The 21,168-nt window shown below is 50.4% G+C and overlaps 1 protein-coding gene across 1 annotated transcript; it reads left to right on the top strand.

Moving 5' to 3' along the window:
• KIF18B (kinesin family member 18B) lies at positions 1–20,156 on the top strand. Its single transcript, XM_043584745.1, has 16 exons — positions 1–136; positions 9,131–9,457; positions 10,098–10,255; positions 10,555–10,659; positions 10,851–10,961; positions 11,042–11,239; positions 11,381–11,557; positions 12,461–12,535; positions 12,675–12,775; positions 13,257–13,434; positions 13,798–13,925; positions 16,503–16,702; positions 16,924–17,452; positions 18,387–18,476; positions 18,984–19,087; positions 19,313–20,156. The coding sequence occupies exons 2-16, from the start codon at positions 9,139–9,141 to the stop codon at positions 19,417–19,419; spliced, it is 2,580 nt and encodes an 859-aa protein (XP_043440680.1). The 5' UTR covers positions 1–136; positions 9,131–9,138; the 3' UTR covers positions 19,420–20,156.
• Positions 20,157–21,168: the final 1,012 nt, after the last annotated feature.

Genomic DNA, 21,168 nt, shown 5'->3' with positions numbered 1-21,168 from the left:
ATTTGAACGCGGGGCGCGGGGCGAAGGTTGGCGCGGGTGGCGAGCGTGTGCGGCGAGCTCTCCGGTGGTCCGGGGTTCCCGGCTGCGGCGGACCGGGCTGTGAGCGGAGACACCAGCGACGGGGAACCGAGGAAGGGTAAGCTCTGGCCCACGGCGGAGTCGGCCCCGCGGGCTCCAGCGCTCAGGCGGACCCAGCCGCTCAGGGCGGAAGCAGCTTTTGCGCCAGACCCAAAGGTGCAGCGTGGAGACCCAGCAGGTTCTAGGTGGCTCCCTCCGAACGGGACGGGGCGCGATGGGGGGAGCAGGGTGCTTCCTTCCACAACTGCGTGGAGATCGGGATCCCTCTGCTCATTTGTACAGGACCTGGACGGGGTCGACACAGCAGCACGGGGCCCGGCCCTCTGTGCATCCGCTCTGTGAAAGGTCCTCCTGCTCACTAAATCTGGAGACCTGGGACCCTTGCACGTCTGTGTGGAGTAGCTAAGACCCTCTCCGCACATCTATACTGAAGAACTGATTGCAGAGCTGTGCCAGCGGCCGTAAATTAGTTACTGGGGCAGTCAGTAAATATTTGATTGAGTAAAGGAAGGAATAAAATATCTGTATGACAGAAAACCATGCCTTCTGCCACTGGTCCTAGGATGCCTCCCCTCTTAGCTTTGGCACTTTTGACCCCTTAAGATAGAACAGGACAACAGATTACATGTGTAGAAAAAATTTTTAAAGGAGTTAGCAGAAATTAATGAAATAGAATTTTACTATGTAATAGAGAAGATTAACTTAACCAAAGCTGTATCTTGCAAAGACTAGTAAAAAGGCCAAACTTCTGTCAATATTGATTAAGATATAAGGAAAAGAAATAGAAAAATGATGTTGGGGGGGCGACTGGCTGGCTCAGTCAGAAGAGCATGCGACTCTTGATCTCTGGGTGGTGAGTTCGAGCCCTACATTGGGTGTAGAGATTACTTACATAAATAAAACTTAAAAAATAAAGAAAAATGATCTTAGGAATGAAAACAGGAGCATAACTTCAGTTACTGAGACATTAAAGAGAGAGACTTCAATGGAACACCCTTTTAACAATGCTTTTGGACAATTTTCTAGGAAAAAAAAAACAACTTAGCAAAACTGACTCAAGAAGTTATGGGAAAATTTTTTTTAATGTTTTATTTTTAATTTTTGAGAGAGAGTGAGAGAGAAACAATGCAAGTGGGGGAAGGGCAGACACACACACACACACACACACACACACACACACACACAGAATCTGAAGCAGGCTCCAGGCTCCAAGCTGTCAGCACAGAGCCCTATTTGGGGCTCAAACTCATGGACTGCAAGGTGATGACCTGAGCCGAAGTCAGACGCTTAACTGACTGAGCCACACAGGCACTCCTTTAAAAAATTTTTTTTAATGTTTTGTTTTTATTTTTCAAGAAATTATGGAAATTTTTTAACACACTTAGGTCCATTGAGGAATTGAATTAGTTTCAAATCTACCCATTAAGAAAAAAGAAAAACCCACCAAATTCCACCAGAAATTTATGAGCAATTAGAAGAAAAATTCTAATCTACAAACTCCCCTTAAAAAAAGAGAAAACATTTCCAATGTATTTTGTGATACCAGAAATGAGACAAAGAAAATTACCAATCTCTTTTGTAAATGTAGTTGTTAAAATCTCAAAGAAAATATTAGCCATCAGAAGTCAGAAATGTATATTAAAAAAATACATCATGGGGCGCCTGGGTGGCTCAGTCGGTTAAACGTCCGACTTCGACTCAGGTCACGATCTCGCGGTCCGTGAGTTCGAGCCCCGCGTCGGGCTCTGGGCTGATGGCTCGAGTCTGGAGCCCGCTTCGGATTCTGTGTCTCCCTCTCTCTCTGCCCCTCCCCCGTTCATGCTCTGTCTCTCTCTGTCTCAAAAATAAATAAACGTTAAAAAAAAATTAAAAAATACATCATGACCAAATGGGGTTTATCCCAGGAATATGAAAGTGGTTTAACATTAGAAAATCTAATACAATTTGGGGCGCCTGGGTAGCGCAGTCGGTTAAGCGTCCGACTTCAGCCAGGTCACGATCTCGCGGTCCGTGAGTTCCAGCCCCGCGTCGGGCTCTGGGCTGATGGCTCCGAGCCTGGAGCCTGTTTCCGATTCTGTGTCTCCCTCTCTCTCTGCCCCTCCCCCGTTCATGCTCTGTCTCTCTCTGTCCCAAAAATAAAAATAAAAAACGTTGAAAAAAAAAATTAAAAAAAAAAAAAAGAAAATCTAATACAATTTACACATTTACAGATTAAAACAGAAAACATATCCCATTAAGCGCAGAAATAGAATGCAATAAAATTCAATACCCATCCTTGATTTTTTTTAAATTTGGTAAAATAGAGGTAAATTTCCTTAAACCAACCAAAGGTGAAATAATAGGGGCATCCCCTATACAAGTTAGGAAAGAGATAAGATTGTTCGTTGTTGCCTCCATTCAAGATTGTACCGGAGGTCATAGCCAAACCACAAGACAAGAGAAAGGAACACAATTAAGAAAGAAAGAAACACGGTTCATCAGTTACAGCCTTAAGACTGTCTATTTAAAAACCAAAATAGGGGCGCCTGGGTGGCTCAGTCAGTTAAGCGTCCGACTTCGGCTCAGGTCACGATCTCGCTGAGTTCGAGCCCCGCGTCAGGCTCTGTGCTGACTGCTCAGAGCCTGGAGCCTGTTTCAGATTCTGTGTCTCCCTCTCTCTCTGACCCTCCCCCGTTCATGCTCTGTCTCTCTCTGTCTCAAAAATAAATAAACGTTAAAAAAAATTTTTTTTTTAAGCCAAAATAAAACAGCTCCTTCCTCTGATCGACTACGGATAGAAAGAACCAGTGGTCTTTGGATGTTGCCCTGTGGGTACCAAAGTAAGGGGAGATGGGAATTGCAAAAGCCCAGCTACAGAACAGAATAGTCTAGGATGAAACAGAATGCCTCTGGTGACAGTCAGAACAAGGTCAGATTCTGGCCTTGCCACTTACCATTGATGTGACTAGTTCCTTCCAGAGTCTCAGTTTCCCTTGTAGAGTAGGATTATAACAATTGTATCAACAGCCACAGAATGAGATTGTTGTGACAGTTAATGACACCATTTGAAAAGCGGTTAACATAGTGCCTGATACATAGTTATGTGCTCAATAAATGTTAGCTATAATAGTAGTTATTCTTAAACTTTTGGATTCAGACCCTACTCTTCTCTGGCTCTTATCCATCCACTGCATGCTGGACCTGGTGCCTACCTATCTGGACCCGATGCACAGACTGTATCAGAAGAGGGTCCTGCTCTCTTGAAGCTTGAGGACAAGAAACACACGTGTGATGAGCCCCCTGGGTGGCTCAGTTGGTTAAGCATCTGACTCTTGATCTCAGCTCAGGTCATGATCTCCAATTTGTGAAATCGAGCCCCACGTCAGGCTCCTGCTTGGGATTCTCTCTTTCCACCCCTCTCCCACTTATGCATGTGCGCTCTCTCACTCTCTCAAAATAAATAAGTTTTAAAAAAACGAAGGAAGGAAGGAAGAAAGAAAGAAAGAAAGAAAGAAAGAAAGAAAGAAAGAAAGAAAGAAAGAAAGAAAGAAAAAAACAGACATGTGAGAGATGTAAGGGAGTGATGAGGGGGATTACAGCAACCCCTATGAAAACAGAATGTCCAAGGGCTAGACACCTTCTCTGCCTTCCTAACTCCCGATGTCTGCAGGCAGATCCCCTCAAGTCCTCAGAAATTCTCCCGGGGCTTCTAAGGAGTTTGTTCTTTTTTGGCCTGTCCCTATGAGGGTGGGCGAGGAGCCTACCCTGAAAACAACTGAATCTTGGCTTCCCAGCCCCAGCTCGGCAGTGAACTAGCCTCTGGGTTTTAATGAGCTGCCCTGGGTTAGAAACAGGACGTGACTGTGGCTGGCTCAGAACCCTGAAGATCTTATTAAAGAATCATCTCCCTTGTACTTTGGGCTGAAATGCTCTTTCCAACCGAGGATCAAAGCAAACTTGACAAACGTTCTCTCATTAATCTCCCCATCCCCCTGGGGTGGGAGCAGATCAGTAGCTGTTCTCTCTGGCTCTCAAAGGGGGAAGCTGATGCGACATTGACGACGTTGACGTGGTATGGCCGGAAAGACCTCCCCACCAGTCAGATGCAGAGCGGAGACCAGGACCCAGACGTCCTAGCTGCAGCCATGCCAAGTGTCACCATACCCCCTAGCCTGTGCCCCCAGCACAGTCTCAGGAAGAAGGAAAACATCTCATTAGGCAAACAGTCTGCCTCACTGGCCCTCAGGAGGCAGAGAGGAGAGAACTGTAAAGGTTATGTGCACTCCGTTGCCAGTGCCCTTTTTAATTTCCTGCTTAGAATGTTAGGCTGCTTTGTGGCTCCTCCTCAGCTAAAACCCTCCTGGTGGGGGGCTGGGACTGCCATTAAGGCAGCCAGTGTAGACCTAGATGGTAGGGCCAGGTACCCTCTGCCTTTTCTTCCCTGGGTATAAGAGTAGGGCTCCCTGGGGGCAGGAATGCAAGGATGGGAGACAGGAACCCTCTCCGAGTGTTGAAAATTAGGTACAGTCCATATATCTGAAAGTGCTTGCAGAATACATAATGCTGGTTACATAAAAGGGATTATAATTATTATATAAACATATGGGACAATTACAACAATGTGATCATGAGAGCATAATATATAATATCATTATAAGGCAGTGTAGTCAGACTGCCTGGGCTGGAACCAAGCTCCATCACTTACTAGCCTTGGGATCTTGGGCAAGTTGCTTAACCCTCTCTGTCTCAATTTTCTCACTGAAAAATGAGTATAATAATAGTATCTATCTTGTGGGATTGCAATGGAGATGAAAGGAGATGGTATCCATAAGGTGCTTCAAACAGCCCCTGCATAGTGAGCATTTAGCTCTTATGTTTACAATGGCAGTCTGATTGCTGGGACAGGAAAAGAACTATACAGTGTAACAAGATTATTATTGGTTGATATCTTTCCCTTGTTTTGTGGGGGGAAGAAATTACAAAGTGTGGGGATAGGGACTGAGAGTTTCAAATCAGCTCAATTCTGCTTCATTCCCAAAGGAAAAACTGAGTAATTTACTGGAGTATTAGGGAGAAATCTCACTTTTCTTTCCTGTCAGTAGGACCTAGTCTTTCCTGGGAAAGCATTCATCTATTCATATCCCCCAGAAACAGCCCCTGTTCCTAAACCCTGTTAATATATCCCTAGAGGTAAGCTGAACTTTTCCAGGATATCCGTAACTCCTGCATTCCAGAAATTCCATCTCTACCCTTGGTAGGCTGGCTTGAAGGAGAATGAAAAAAGCAGAGAGAGATGTGAGGTGAAATCAAGAGGGAATAGACAAATAAATGTTTGGAATTATTACCGGGTCAACATTAGGAAATCTGTCTATGCCATCCCCTGTATTAACAGATTAAAGAATGGGGCACCTGGCTGGCTCAGTCAGTGGAGCATGAGACTCTTGATCTGGGGGTTGTGAGTTCAAGCCCCATGTTGGGTGTAGAGCTACCAAAAAAAAAAAAAAGAAAAAAAAAAAAAAAAAAAGGAGAAACACTGTTATCATCCAGGCTGCACCAAAAAAAGCATTTGATAAAATGTAATGTCCATTCCTAATGGACAGTGGAGTGTAGGGAACTAAATATAGTAGAGCTAAAAATAGAAAGTAACTTTCATTTTTTGCAAACTATATCATCATTTAATTGAAAAACCTAAGAGAATCAATGACAGTCTATTAGAGAAATCAGTAATGTGTCCAGATACAAGATCTGCATCCAGAAAGGAGTTGCTTTCCCATATTCTGGGAGAAAAAAATAGAGAATGCAATTTTATTTATTTTTTATTTTGATATATTTATTTTTAAAGATATTATTTATTTATTTGTTTGTTTGTTTGTTTATTTATTTATATTTTAAGTAGGCTCCACACCCAGCATGAAGCTCAAACTAACAACCCTGAGATCAAGAGTTTCATGCTCTACCGACTGAGTCCGCCGGCGCCCCAAAGATTTTATTTTTAAATAATCTCTACAACCCTGAGATCAAGAGTTGGATACTCCACCAACTGAGCCAGCCAATCGCCCCTGAAAATGCAATTTTAATTTTTTTTTTTTTTAACGTTTATTTCTTTTTGAGACAGAGAGAGACACAGCGTGAACGGGGCAGGGTCAGAGACAGAAAGGGAGACACAGAATCCGAAACAGGCTCCAGGCTCCGAGCTGTCAGCACAGAGCCCGACGCGGGGCTCGAATCCACGAACCATGAGATCATGACCTGAGCCAAAGTAGGATGCTCAACTGACTGAGCCGCACAGGCGCCCCTAATTTATAAATGCAAAGTAGTCCCAATTAAAATCTTAGCAGGTGTTTTCATAAAACTCTGTAAGCTGATTCCAAAATCATCTGCAAGACAAGATGCCCAAGAATAGCCAAGAAAAGAACAAAGGTGATGTGTGTAATGGAACCACCGATCAGTAGAGGAGAATAGAGAGCCCAGAAATAAATTCATGTTCATATGAGAATATAGTTATGTTAAATGTGGCATTTCAAATTGGTAGAGAAAGAATGCACTATTGAATAAATGGTCTTGGTATAATTGCTTACCATTTGGAAAGAAAAGATATCTAGAGGGGCTCCTGGGTGGTTCAGTCAGTTAAGTGTCTGATTCTTGATGTGGGCTCCGGTTATGATCTCACGATTTGTAAGATCAAGCCCCATGTTGGGCTCTTGACTGACAGTGTGGGGCCTCCTTGGGAGTCTCTCTCTCCCTCTCTCTCCCTGCCCCTCTCCTGCTCATGCACACGCACATGCATGCTCTTTTTCTCTCAAAATAGACGAACATTGAAAGAAAGAAAGAAAAGATATTTAGAAACCTCATTCACAAAACAATTAATTCTGTCTGGATAAAGAGCTAAGTGTAAGAAAGAAAAAGTATGAGACAGAAATATAAGAAAATTACCTCGGGGAAGGAATATCTTCTTAAATATGACATAAAACCATTAAAAAAAATAAAGTTGACACATTTAGCCATTTAAAAATGGAAAACCTCAGGGCGCCTAGGTGACTCAATTGGTTCCAACCCTTCCAATCCAAGTGTCCAACCCTTGATTTCAGCTTAGGTCATGATCTCGTGGTGGTAGATCAAGCCCTGCATTGGGCTCCATGCTGGGCATGGAGCCTGCTTAAGATTCTCTTTTTCCCTCTCTCTCTGCCCTTTCTCTACTCGTTCTCTCTCTCTCTCTCTCTCTCTTTCAAAAATAAATAAATAACTTAATTAATTAATTAATTAATTAATTAATTAATTTTAAAAAGTGGAAAACTTCTGGGGCGCCTGGGTGGCTCAGTCCATTAAGCATCTGACTTCGGCGCAGGTCATGATCTCACGGTTCCTGAGTTCAAGCCCCTCATCTAGTGAGCATGAGACCTGTTTCTGGTGAGCATGAACCCTGCTTCAGTGAGCCCCACTTCTCTCTCTCTCTCTCTCTCTCTCTTCCTCCCTCCCTCCCTCTCTGCCCCTCTTGGGATTCTCTCTCTCTCTCCCTTTCTCTCTACCCCTCCTTGCTCACTTGCGCCCTCTCTCTCAAAAAAAAAAAAAAAAAAAAAAAAGGAAAACTTCAGTGTGGCCAGGGTAGGATTTTTTTTTTTTTTTTAACCAATGATGCATGGTTGGTTTGATACCAAGAATAGTATCAAAAAATTTACCACGTCAACAAAATAAAGGAGAAAAAAACCCACATAAGCATATCAGGAGATGCTGAAAGATCATTAGGTAAAATTCTAAACATTCCTGATAACAACTTGAAGTTAAAAAGAGTGAAGGAAATTCCTATTATGATAATTAACTGTTTGTCCAAAACTAATTTCTAAATAGTGAATCACTAAAATGTTAGTTCCTTTAAGATCAAGAGCAAGACAAGGATGCCCATTATCATCATTATTATTCAACATTGTTTCGTAAGTTCTAGGGAATGCAATAGATAAGAAATAAAATATTTGGCGTAACCACGGAGAAGAAAAGGTAAAAAAAAAATTTTTTTTCTGATCTATGACTATGTACTCAGAAAACTCAGTAAGTTCTAATAAAAACAATTGGAATTAGTAAGAGTTTAAGGGGAGTGGGTAGAAGGCAAATGTATAATTAACAATTGTGTTTCTTCCACTAGCAATTACCACCTGGAAACGGAGATGCAGGAAAGTTCTCCTTTCATAAGAGCAATTAAAGTACTTGGGAATTGTATTACAAAGACAATTACAGAACCTATCTGAAGAGATGAAAACCTATAAAATCTTAACTGAGGGACATAAGAAATACCTGAATAAATAGAAAGGAAATAGCCATGTGCTTGCATGGAAAGTTTTAATATAAAATAAATGTGTAAACAATACTATTCCAATTTGTAATCCCAATAGGGTTTGGGGGGTTGTGTTCTGGGTTGGGGGTGGAATTGATGACATTTTCCCAAAGTCAAGTAGAACAATAATGCATGGACAATAGTTAAGAGATTTCTGAAGGGGCACCTCGATGGTGCAGTCGGTTAAGCAGCCGACTTTGGCTCAGGTCATGATCTCAGGGTCTGTGAGTTCGAGCTCCACATCGGGCTCTGTACTGGCAGCTCAGAGCCTGGAGCCTGCTTTGGATTCTGTGTCTCCCTCTCTCTCTGCCCCTCCCCTGCATTCTCTCTCTCTCTCAAAAATAAATGTTAAAAAAATTAAAGACATTTATGAAAAAGAAAGACTAATGGGGGCAGGAGGGGCGGTTGGAAGGGGAGGTGGTTCTTGCCTTACTAGATAAAAAGCATACCGTAAAGGAATGAGATGGAAACTGTGGCACTGGCACGGGTGTAGACAGATTTGTGGAACATAGTAGCCCAGTCGTGGGCCTCTGAAAGCACTAAAGTCATTTGGATAGGTGGCATTTCAAGTGAGAAAGAGATATTTACTGATGGGTGCTGGCAATTCTTATTCTCTTGAGGTATCAGATGAAGATCAGTTGTTGGGGAGGGAGCGAGAGAAAGCCTTTGACCGGCAACAAGGCTGAGGGGGCGCCTCGTCAGGCCTAAGGTCAGATTGGTCCTCATCTCCATTGTGTGCCTGCCCAGGTGTTGCCATGGTGATGGCAGTGGAGGACAGCAAGGTGCGCGTCGTGGTGCGGGTCCGGCCTCCCACCCCACGGGAGTTGGAGAGTCAGCGGCGGCCTGTCGTTCAGGTGGTGGATGAGCGGGTGCTGGTGTTTGACCCTGAGGAGCCCGATGGGGGCTTCCTTGGCCTCAAATGGGGCAGTACCCATGATGGCCCCAAGAAGAAGGGCAAAGACCTGACATTTGTCTTTGACCGGGTCTTTGGTGAGACGGCCACCCAACAGGACGTGTTCCAGCACACCACCCACAGCATTCTGGACAGCTTCCTCCAGGGCTACAACTGCTCAGGTGAGAATCTGGGCAGCGAGGAGGAAAAGCCCTGGTTGGTAGTGGCCTTGCCTCCCTGCTTCCTTCTAAGGGTTTCATCTGCCCTCTGAAATGTGCCCACCTTCCCCTCCGCTGGGCACTTGCTGAGGAGGGTTCTAGCCCTTTCATTTCCTGTGGGTTCTCCATTCATTCTCCTTTGTGAAACACTCTACTGGGCTCTAGAAGCAGATCAGACAGACATGTTCCTTGTCCCCTTCATGCTTGCGTTCTAGAGGGGGGAAGACATTCATCACAAATCACCCCCACAAATGCATGATCACGAATGGAGGTTAGTAATGTGAGGGAAGGAACAGCAGGCCTGCAGCAGAGGAAGCTGCCTGAACTGGGGAAGGGAGAAGCTCTCACTCAGAGCAGAGACCCCTTTGCCCTGGAAGCCCCAAGCCCACAGGGGAGCTGGGCCATAGGCATGGAGAACTCAAAAGCCGCAGTGTGAACTCGGTGGGATGCGCGTGGGCAGTGGCAGTGGAGCTGTGCACAGGGAGGCGGAGGGAGGGGCTAGGGGAGAAGGGGAGGGCTGGCCTGGGTGGAAATGCGCAAGGGGACCCCTAGGGAAGGCGGATCTGGCCCTGCCACCACCCTACCCCCACTCTGTCCCCCACAGTGTTTGCCTATGGGGCCACCGGGGCTGGGAAGACGCACACCATGCTGGGAAGAGAGGGGGACCCCGGCATCATGTACCTGACCACCATGGAACTGTACAGGCGGCTTGAGGCCCACCAGGAGGAGAAGCGATTCGAGGTGCTCATCAGCTACCAGGAGGTAGGGCTGTTCCTTCACAGGCCCTGGGCAGCTTCACCCCTCGTTCTCACAACCCCTAAAGGTGTGGGGAAGGGAGAGAGAGTGGGGAGAGAGGGTGGTAGGAAGTGGGCCGATGGGGGCTCGCTGAGAGCCCAGAGAGCATAGACGCAGCTCTGAGAGAGACTGCACTGGAATTAAACCTGTCCGTCCTGCTCTCGCCATTTAACACTATCCTGCAAAGTGCCACTCCTGGCATGGTGTTCTGTCATGCTGCCCCTGCCCTGCACCTCAGGCCTCTCTCTTGCTTCCTTTCTCCGCAGGTGTACAATGAGCAGATCCACGACCTCCTGGAGCCCAAGGGGCCCCTGGCCATCCGTGAGGACCCCGACAAGGGCGTGGTGGTGCAAGGACTTTCCTTCCACCAGGTGTGGGGTTGGGCTCGGGCGACAGGAACAGCCCCAGGGTTCTCTCACCAGGCAGTTTGGGGATCCCCTGGATCATGGGATGGTGGTGGGAGCCAGGGGGTGACATTGGTTCTGAAGAGCGGCTCTCCCTGTTGGGGGAGAAGCCCCGCTTGGGGAGACCGCAGCCCCCTTCCTGGGCATCTCCTCCGTAGCCAACCTCAGCTGAGCAGCTGCTGGACATGCTGACCAGGGGGAACCTCAACCGCACGCAGCACCCGACTGACGCCAATGCTACCTCCTCCCGCTCCCATGCCATCTTCCAGGTGAGAGGGGTCAGGGGTCGGAGCCTGAAGCTGGGGCTCCTGATGCCCAGCACCCCCTCACCCCTGCCATCTGCCCCCAGATCTTCGTGAAGCAGCAGGACCGGGTTCCAGGTCTGACTCAGGCCCTTCAAGTGGCCAAAATGAGCCTGATTGACCTGGCTGGTTCGGAGCGGGCGTCTAGCACCCACGCGAAGGGGGAGCGGCTGCGGGAGGGTGCCAACATCAACCGTTCTCTGCTGGCCCTCATCAACGTCCTCAACGCCCTGGCCGACGCAAAGGTAAAACCGCACAGACCTGGGGTCCTTCTCGGGGTGGGGACTGGGGGCCTAAAGCCAAAGTTCCTTCCCTCCAGCCCTTGGTCTCAGCCTGGATCCGTCCAGTCCGGCTGCCTCACCCCATGCCCCCTTCTGTCTCCCCAGGGCCGTAAGTCTCACGTGCCCTACCGGGACAGCAAACTGACCCGTCTGCTCAAGGACTCCATCGGGGGCAACTGTCGCACAGTGATGATCGCTACCGTCAGCCCCTCCAGTCTGGCCTACGAGGACACATACAACACCCTCAAGTATGCTGACCGGGCCAAAGAGATCAAGCTCTCGGTGTGTGGCAGCCAGAAATGGCCAACCTGTTGTGGGGGGTGCAAGAGGAGGAAGGGGTGGGACCCACACAGCTCTCTCCGCTACCTGAGTATTCCCCCAAGGCAGAGGGAAGAAGTCCCCAGGGCTCAGTCTTCAGGGCAAGTCTGCTATAGAAGCCATGTAGTACCCATCCTTGGGAAGACTCCAGTTGCAGGAGAGGCAGGATAGTCTCCAGACTTGAAAAAAAAATAATAAGGGATGCCTGGGTGGCTCAGTTGGTTAAACGTCTGACTCTGGGTTTCAGCTCAGGTCATGATCTCACAATTCGTGAGTTCGAGTCCCACATCTGGCTCTGTGCTGACAGCTCAGAACCTGGAGCCTGCTTCAGATTCTGTGTCTCCCTCTCTCTCTGCCCCTCCTCCACTTGCGCTCTGTCTCTCTCCGTCTCAAAAATAAAAAACATTTCAAAAATTAAAAAAAAAAGGGGGGAGACAACGGAAGGGGGTGGCCAAGTGCTGGCCAATGATCTTTTCAGACTTGTTTTTAGCAGCAGGACAATATTTTCAGCCAAACAACATAAACAGTAACATGTAACACAGATAAAAGCAGAGTTGTCCCTGCCTTCTCTGAGGAGCCCTGCTGCTCCTGGAGCTGTTGCTGGGAAGCCCCTGGCCTGGTGAGAGTGTATTGGTCAGGGAGTCAGGAGTCTTGGGTTCAAAAGCATCCTTCTGCCTCTTGCTGTGGTCCCAGGCAAATCGCTGCCCTTCCCTGATCTGTTTCCCCAGTCGGGAGGGTGATTCTTGAGAATGTGAGTAAAGCGCCTAGCATAGTGCCTGGTCATCGGAGGTGGTGGCTAAAAGCTGCTTTGAATGAACACGTGAAATCTCTCTTGTACCTTGCCCCCCTCTCTGCCCCGCATCTTAGCTGAAGAGTAATGTGATCAGCCTGGACTGTCACATCAGCCAGTATGCCACCATCTGCCAGCAGCTGCAGGCTGAGGTGAGGAGCCCTCCTGGGGAGTTTGGCCGGGAAGCGGGGCGCCAGAGATGAGCAGTGGGGCGCTGCCAGGGCTCCGTGCCCACCCCTCAGCTCCTGTGCTCACCTGGGGCTCTGAGAGGCTGGGTTGCTCTGATTGCAGGTGGCTGCCCTGAGGGAGAAGCTCCAAATGTACGAGGCGGGAGCCCAGGCGCCACCGCAGGACCTCTCGAAATCCCCCAGATCCGGCCCTCCCCAGCAAGCGTGAGTCCTGCCGCCGTGCTTACCCTCTTTAGCTCAGCAGGGAAAACCCCCCTTCCCCAGCTTCTGTGCTGCCACCTGGGGTTGAGGGTTCCCAGCCAGTGCCCAGGACACTGATTGCCACCTCCAGTGCCCTCTCATTTGACACAGCGTATTCTAGACAGCCCTAATAGCACCTCTCAGTAAAATAAGAATAGAAGAAATGATCTGTGTCAGATGAGTTAGTGACACCCCCCAGCCTGTATAAGGAGCATATACTATTTAAAAGAAGGTAAAATTAACAGACAAGCATCCTTGTTTCCTAAGCCAGGAAATCACCAACTCCCTCTCTCACCCTCTGCTACTGCCCACTTGTTACCCAGGCATCCATCCCTTATGGTTCTCTGCCACCTGGTGCCACAGAGACCCCACCCCTCCCTGCTTTCCCCACCTGACCCTGTTTCCCGCCTCTCAAGTCCCCTCCTTTCCCCCTTATCCTTCCCAGCTGCCCCTCACCGTCCCGTCTTCCCAGCCAGCCCTGCACCCCAGAGCTCCACCCAGGGTCTGCAGTTCTTCCAGAGGAGAACCTGGGGCCAGAGGCCCCGGTGGGGAGGGTCATGGAAGGGAACTCTCCAGACCGGGAACCGCCCCCAGAGGACAAGGAAGACAACCCAGCCGAGGAGGTAGGACCTGGAGCTAGTGGAGGGTTGGAAGCAATGTCCCTCCTCAGCTCACAGAGTCTCTTCAGTTCTGGGCTCCCCACCTGGATGTCTTACGTGTTAGTCATTAAGGGGCTTTCAGATCCTGTGCAGGAAGGGGCGTCCCTGTCAGAGCCTATGTCTGGAAGTGACAAGCATGCATGTTACCAGAAGGGGAGCAGGGAGAGAGGAGGAGTCTGGGACGGAGAAAGGATCAACTGGGACCCAGTCTGCCCAAGATCCCCTCTTTCATCCCCCCCCTTGGAGGAGGGAAGGATTTTAAGATCTGCTTATGTGGGGGAGGGTGGCCATCCTGGCCCCTCTACCTGTGACTCCTCTCCTCCTCAGGTTCCAATCCAGGTACCAGAGCAGACCCTCAGACACCCACTGCCAAGGTCCCCGGGCCTGACCCTGCAGCCCAAGCCAGACACGGGCTGCCTCTCACCACAGAACTTGGGCAGGGACTGTTCTAAGCAGTAGGTGTCTTCTCGTTCTTCTCCGGGGTCCAGGGTGGCAGGCGATGGGTTCCGACCTCGGGGGGTGGGGGAGGAGCCGGTGTTCGGCACGTCGCCAATGCTCTGGTTCTGCTCTAGTTGAGAGTCGAGTCTTTTTCCCTCAATGTTGTCCCTGATCTGCTTTCAACGACTTAAGATTATCACCTACTCTGTGTACTTACCCGTCATCTCTATTCTTCCACATAACTGGCGAGCAAAACACCAAATTCCATCCAGAATTTGGCTGGCAAGCACCAAGTTAGGGCAGGGCTGCCTGGCTAGTGCTGTGCTTCCCAGTCTGGGGGCTGAGCTGCCCGTCTGTCCTCTGCAAGGAGGAACCAAGCAGCCAAGAGAAGTTGGGTGGCGGGCTGAGAAATGGACAGCCGTCCCGAGTCAGGCGTTTATCAAGTGTCTTCATCAACGGATTGTGGCTATTTCTTCTCAGAAGTAAATACAGACCACCACCCAGAGCCAAAGAGAAATGGATTCTGGACCCTTGTTTCTGTGCTTAATAGAGAGGTGCTGTTAGTATGTTTTTCCTTGGCCCCTAGACCATAAATCCCCTGCCACTTAGCTTTGCTGCTGCCAACCCCACTCCTGCCTCCCCAGCACGCTTCACGCTAGGCAGTATATTTAAAGCTTCCGGACAGAAGGGCCTGTTTAATTTTATTTCTTGTTGGGGAGTGTCTGTTCCCTACTCAGCAAAAATGCTGCAGCCTGAATAATCAGCGGCTCATTATCTATCTACTGCTGCTGACTCCCCGGGGCCCTGGAGTGGCCAGGATGCGCTGGCAGGATGTCCCCTTGGCCCCCAGGCTCCCACTGATGAGTCAGGGTCCCTTCCCTGTTCTGGCGTCCCCCGCTGTGAAGAGGGAGAACGCCAGGGCTCTCCTTTCTGCTTTGCCTCTGGTTTTGTGGTCCCCGACAAGGTGCTTCACTCTTAGCTATGATTTGGGGAACATAGGCTTTATTCTCCCTTCTTCTTAGGGCTAATAACAGACACTAATAAAATGTGACAGAAGACCCCATGTATCAGGGGCTGCAGAACATGCTAGATCCTCTCCATGCTTGGAAACACCCTAACAACCAGATAATAGAAAATCATTTCTCTTTGGCTTTAGACTTTAGAATCTTAGACCACCAGGGCACTGAGTGGATCTTAGATTTTCCAGTTCAGTGGTTTTTCAGGATTTTTTTTTAGCTACAAAGTCCTTTCTTCAAATGAAATCTTATGCTGAAGTTTAATATGTAGAACAGATAAAGCAGAGCTCCATTTTAAATGTCCTCCGATGGGTTTTGTGAAACCTAATTTGGAAACCCACGGTGTAGACCAGCTCCCCACTTGCCAGATGGGGTACCAGGGCCACACAGCCAGAGGGACAGGGTGAGACCAGGGTCACCTGACATCCAAGCCCATGCATTTCTCCCTAGACACTCACTTTTCTCAGTGGTCTAATCTTATAATGTGTGGCTCAGGCAGATGTAGAATGAGTTTCTGCTGTGTCCTTTTTAATTTATATCCGGGCTTCTTTCAAAAAGGCCTGGTGGCTGCTTTATAAAAATGAGTTTGGATTCCCCAAGCAGACACTGAAGGCAGAGGAGGGGGCTCAGGGATGGCCAGGCAGGTAGAGCTACCTGAGGATAAATTATTGGCCAGGAGTAATCCCCACCGAGATAACTGTGTCCATTCTTTCATCAGAGGCGTGCCTCACAGGAAGGAAATTTGCTTTATTAGAATCTAAATGTACAATATCAATAATCGCATTACCCTCATAATTCCCTTTAAATAGCCCCTCAGTGCATGTGAAGTGCGCATTGATCCACACCAGCTCTTTCAGGATCCCCACCATCAAGTGGACTGAATGCGTTTTCGAGGGTCTTCTCAGAACCGAGACGAACACAGCGTATCTAATCTCATCTCCTCTTGCCCTGACAAGCTAGAGGTTTTTATTTTACCGGTCACAGTTAACTTTACAGTGCTTAGTCCTCTTTAAATACTTTATAGACCAAATAATTCATTTCATCTTCCCAACCACCCTAAGAGGTGGGTGTATTTGTTATCCCCGTTTTAAGGATGTGGACACTGAGGTTAAGTAGTGCCTCTAAGATCCCACAGCAGCAAGTGTGGGAGCCTGGATCTGAGCTGGCAGGCTGACCCGAGCCTAGCTCTCACTGCTGCTACCTTACATTGCCCCTTGGGTGGATGAACTTACTCAAGGTCAAGTGCTAGTAAGCGGCAGAGCTGAGAGGAAACTCAGACCTTCTGGTCCAAGGCCATTTAGTGCCCTTTCCCTACCTCCCAGGTCATTGTCTTTGTCAGGGCGCATATTTAGGGGTGAAGCCTCCCTCCTGCCTTGCTTGTGACCATCTCCACCAGCCTTGGTCTCCAGCAAGAGGGTAGCGGGGCAAGAGCCACCGCTGGGAGGGCGGGGAGGCCGGCGCGCCAGTGTGGGGGGCAAGGCAGGAAGGAGCCAGGGGACCCGCCCTCGTGTGCCCCTCACCGCTGGAGCAGTGGGGCGAGGTCTGAGGAGGGGCGGGATCCCCTCCCCTCCCTTCCAGGTTGGCCCTGAAGGTGCTGTGCCTGGCACAGCGACAGTACTCCCTGCTCCAAGCAGCCAACCTGCTGACCCCCGACATGATCACAGAGTTCGAGACCCTACAGCAGCTGGTACAAGAGGAAAAAGCTGAGCCCAGAGCCGAGGCCTCAGGCACACCCGGCCCGGCCAGGGGGGCACCTCTGGAGCTGCGTTTAGAGTCAGGTGAGTCTTGCCCCTGCTCTGCCTCTATCAATGCCCTCTCCAAGACCCAGCTCGTGCTGAGGGGCGGCTGGGCCCTCAGCTGCTGGGTCATGCAGCGGTAGGCAGGAGTCCCAGCAGACCTGTGGAGTTAGGGGCTCCTGTGTCTCCCCCAATTCTACAAATTCTCCTTCCTTCTGGATGGTCCCTGATCTCCCCGTAACACCTGCCTTCTCTGTGTTCAGAGTCTCCAGGATACTCTGGCCCCGTGACCCGGACCATGGCAAGGCGACTGAGTGGCCTCATGCACACTCTGGGGGTCCTACCAGGTCCTGACCGCACCCCAGCCCAGGTAGCCCGGCGGCCCACAGAGAAGAAGAGGAGGAGGAGACCGAGCCCCTCAGAGCCAGACAGCCCCCCAGCCCCGAAGCTGGGGACCAAACGCCAGCGCCAGTCCTTCCTGCCCTGCCTGAGGAGGGGGTCCCTGCCTGAGGCTCAGCCTTCACTCGGGCCCACCACCCCCAGAGGGGGAAAGGCCTCCTCCTCCTGCCACTCCCCTCGCATCTGCCCAGCCACAGTCATCAAAAGCCGGGTGCCCCTGGGCCCTTCTGCCGTGCAGAACTGCTCTACTCCTCTGGCCCTGCCCCCTCGGGACCTCAACGCCACCTTTGACCTCTCAGAGGAGCCCCCCTCAAAACTGGGTTTCCTTGAATGCACTGGCTGGGAGAATGTTCCCCAGGAGCCGAGCAGGCTGGATCAGCCCTTCATCCCCAGGTGGGTCTCCCTTCCAGCCTCCCTCCCATCCTTCCAGGCCAGGGATGGGGAGTCGGCGAGGGAACAGAGGTGCTGCAAAGAGTAGAAGCCAGCCTGACTCTCAGAGCCGGACATTTGCTGTCTTTCCCCCTTTGGTCTGAGCAGTGTCGCTCCCCAGGCCCGGGACTGCTGCTCCCTCCTGGCTTGTCTGTCCATACTTCAAAGCCGCCGGCTCTGTGCTGGTGTGTGGCATGCCCACAAGGAGTTAACGGGACCCCCTCTCAGGGACGGCCAGCAGGGAGCAGGAATAAGGAGGGGGCCTAGCCCTCTCTGTCCCTCTGCATCACTGGTACTCTCTGGCTCAGTCTCAGTCCCAAGTCCCGCTGATAAATATGTGCTCCTGCCATTTCCACCCCGGATTCCACCCTCCAGCCCAGCATTTGGAACTGGGAAGGGGACCCTCAGAAAAATTTTACTCAGCCATTTTTCAGTGAGACGATGAAGCTCTCACCTTCACCTTCCACCCACTGGAAAGGGGAAGGCTGACCAGCTCGGGACAGTCCAAAGCCAAGAACAAATGGCAGACTGACCTTGTACTTGTGAGGCCAAGGGCGGTGGGCTGCCCACACCCCCTGCCCGTCCTACAGCCTGCACCACCTCTCGGTAACAGACTCACAGCCGGGCAGGTGGAAGGGTCAAATTGTTTGAACTCCAGTTCCCTGCACGTGCCAGAAACTGATATCTGGATGTTCTCCCAGAACAGGCCTGTCACTCAGCTGTCAGCCCAGGCCGAGTGAGGCAGGGAGAGGAATCCACCTCTAAGTAGGAAGAAACCTCAGAGGTCATCTTATCCAACCTCCCCACCCGCCGAGCTGGGGGCTGGAGGGAGGAGGCGCTGGCACCTTTTCCTGGTTCCCTCCTGACCTGCCTTCCTTTACCTCCCTCCCTCCCGCAGTGGACCTGTACCCTTGTTCACCATGAAAGGCCCCAAACCAACATCTTCCTTCCCTGGGAGCTCAGCCCGCAAGAAGAGGCGCATTGCGAGGTGAGGCTGGGGGATTACATGGGGAGAGACAGAGCTTTCTCCGGGGCAGCGGATGCTGAGCCAGCTACGGGGCTCCACTGTGTCTCTGGACCCCTTGGAGCCAGTAGCAGGGGTCCTGTGAGCAGGGCCAGCATCAGATTCTCTTACTGAATGAGGTTCCCTTGACCCTTGCTAGTACAGGATTGTACCAGAAGGGAAGGGTATCTCCCTTCTTTAGTGAAAGGCTATAGGCTCCTCTCCATGAGGGAGACGGTCAGTGTTCACTGGTTTATCTGGGAACCAGATCACCCACCCCTCACCTCTACTTCCCTGCCACACCCCACGAAGCTCTCCTTCCCACTGCCTCTTCCTGCCTTCAGATCTGGCCTTAGAAGCTCGAGCTGGTGCTTGGCCTCCCCCTGCTCTCAAGGTTTAGTGTCTAGCTCTACGCCTCCACCCCTACCCTGTAGTCCCAAGGTGTGGCTGTGACCTTCCTAACTTCCTTCCTTCCTTCCCTCCCTCCCTCAGTTCCTCAGTCTCCCGCTCCCTGGGAGTGGCCCGTGGCCGCAGCCGCATCGCCCGCCTCCCCAGCAGCACCTTGAAGAGGCCAGCTGGGCCCTTCACAATCCCAGGTGACTGGCACTGGGGACAGGGATGGTCTGGGCCACAATGGGAGATGCAGTCAGCAAGTAGGAGGGGACAGGAGGGCCAAGACCCAGGTGAAAGGAAGGCCTGGGGTATTTCCCAGCGTTTTAGGGACCCTGATGAGAGAAGTGGGAGAAGAGTGGGGGTGGGGAGCAGTGGGACAGAACCTGACTTTCTTCCTCCCTGCCTGTCCCCATCCAACTGGCCTGTAGAACCCCCCTCCAGTCCCCGCTGCCCTGGCAACCAGAGGAGCCAGCAGGAACTGATCGGGATTGGGGGAGCCCTGTCATCCGGGAGCTCTATCACCAAGGTGTCCTGACCCACCAGCTCCTCGTGGTCCCTGGAACCGCCTGTGCCAGGAGCCCTGACCTGCCTTCCTCACCTCGGAGCAATTAAGGGCAACACCCTCTTCCTTTATTAACACTCCTCACCAGCCATTCATTTTGCTACCTGCCCTCTTTATCAATCTCTTGTTATACTCAGTTTCTCAGCCTGTATATATTCATCTTGAGTGTCAACATGTTGCTATTTTAAAGGTGCAACCACCTTACCTCCCCTAGTTCATAACACTCTCCACGCGAGCAGGTGGCCTTGGGGGACTTTGCTCCTCCCCTCCCATCTAACAGAGGGCTCTGTGCAGTCATGGCCGCTGTGCAATGAAGAAGGGGCGAGGATGGGATGGGATGGGATTGGGCGCGGTAGGGGCTCCCAGCCTGACTCTCCCTGGTGTGTGAGAGAGGGAGGCACCGTCAGCCTCATCCCTGCAGCCCAGAGCAGGAGCCCCAGCCCCGGTGGATGATAGTGGTGTTTGGATTTCCAAATGAAGATAGCTTTATCGTTTCTTACTCTACTGCAAACAGGATGCACACTCAGTGTAAAAAGAAGCGTACAGAAGAAAGGGAAATTCAGCCTTAATGCTACCACCTAGATGTAAGAGCTGTTAATACTCGAGTTTATATCCTCTGATCCTTTATTTCTGCATATATACATATATATGTACATGTAGATATAGATATATTTTTTTATTATAATGATTAATAAACCATCTCCATCCTTGGTGTGTGTTTCTTTCCATATGCCTGCACAGGATAGCAACGTTCCCCAGAAGATTCTGAGTATAGAAAGCGTTCCCCACTGCCTCCTTCGGCAGCCTGAGGTCTGGGCCTAAGGGTGAGCTCTGCTGCTTACTCCGTGGCCCCATCCCCCACCAAGGGCCTCTGCTCCTGAGTGGGTGAAGAAAGCATCCCACGTACAGGCCTGCACCATCCTTCTGCGGCCTTGGGCAGAGGTTGCTAAGAGTCCTGCTGTCAGGGAGCATGTTTAGCGGCCCCAGGTCTCAGGTGAGGCTCAAGGCTAAGCCCCGACCGCTTGAACCCAGTACAGTCTTCCTTCAGCTCCAAAAGCCCCACTCTCAACCCTATTCGTGGCTTTCCTTTCCACTCATTTGGGTTGTGATGGTTCAACACAGGTTCACCTCTGTCTCTCCAGGAAGATGTGGCTGGCTGAATGAATTAATAGTGTAAATAAAATTATAGGAGTCTGTGTTTAACTTGCTTCTCAAAACAAACATGTTAAAGGTATTTAGCACATTTTGAGTAGCGTGTAAATAATGCTGCTAATTTCCAATGAGTCCTCGCCGTTCTGGGGGAGCAGCCTCCCCCTCTACCTGGTGAGCCCTGCCCCACTCAGTTTGGACTCCTATTTGGAGGAATGGAGACAAGAACACAGAAGAGGCGCCCTGGGTCCTGCCCGGCTGCAGGCATCTCACAAAACTTTGCGACCTTATGAGGTATAATGAGGAAAGAGACTCAAGAAGGTTAACAAAACGTGCCCAGGGTTAGACAGCAAGTGGCAGGGCCAGGATTCGGATCAGGGTCCGGTTCTTCGCATAACACCAAGCTGTTTCCCTTTAGAAGTGAACAGGCATTTCTTTCTGCGTGCCTGGGGTTCCCGCCTCTCCAATTAGTCTTAATGAGTTTTTCCCCCCATGCTCCGTGATTCCCACAGAAGCAGTCACAGCTCCACATCTGTAGCCCCCAGCGGCCTGGCGTGGTGCCTTGACCTTAGG

This window comes from Prionailurus bengalensis, chromosome E1 (genome assembly GCF_016509475.1).
Source record: "Prionailurus bengalensis isolate Pbe53 chromosome E1, Fcat_Pben_1.1_paternal_pri, whole genome shotgun sequence".
Lineage (NCBI taxonomy): Eukaryota > Metazoa > Chordata > Mammalia > Carnivora > Felidae > Prionailurus > Prionailurus bengalensis.
Note: the sequence above shows the minus strand (reverse complement) of the source record. Positions and strands in the feature narration are given on the sequence as shown.

Bases quoted from the DNA above. Each gene is read 5' to 3' on its own strand.
- KIF18B (XM_043584745.1), top strand. From the start codon at position 9,139: ATGGTGATGGCAGTGGAGGACAGCAAGGTGCGCGTCGTGGTGCGGGTC. The intron at 9,458-10,097 runs GTGAGAATCTGG...TGTCCCCCACAG, and splicing joins CCAGGGCTACAACTGCTCAG to TGTTTGCCTATGGGGCCACC. The intron at 19,088-19,312 runs GTGACTGGCACT...ACTGGCCTGTAG, and splicing joins TGGGCCCTTCACAATCCCAG to AACCCCCCTCCAGTCCCCGC.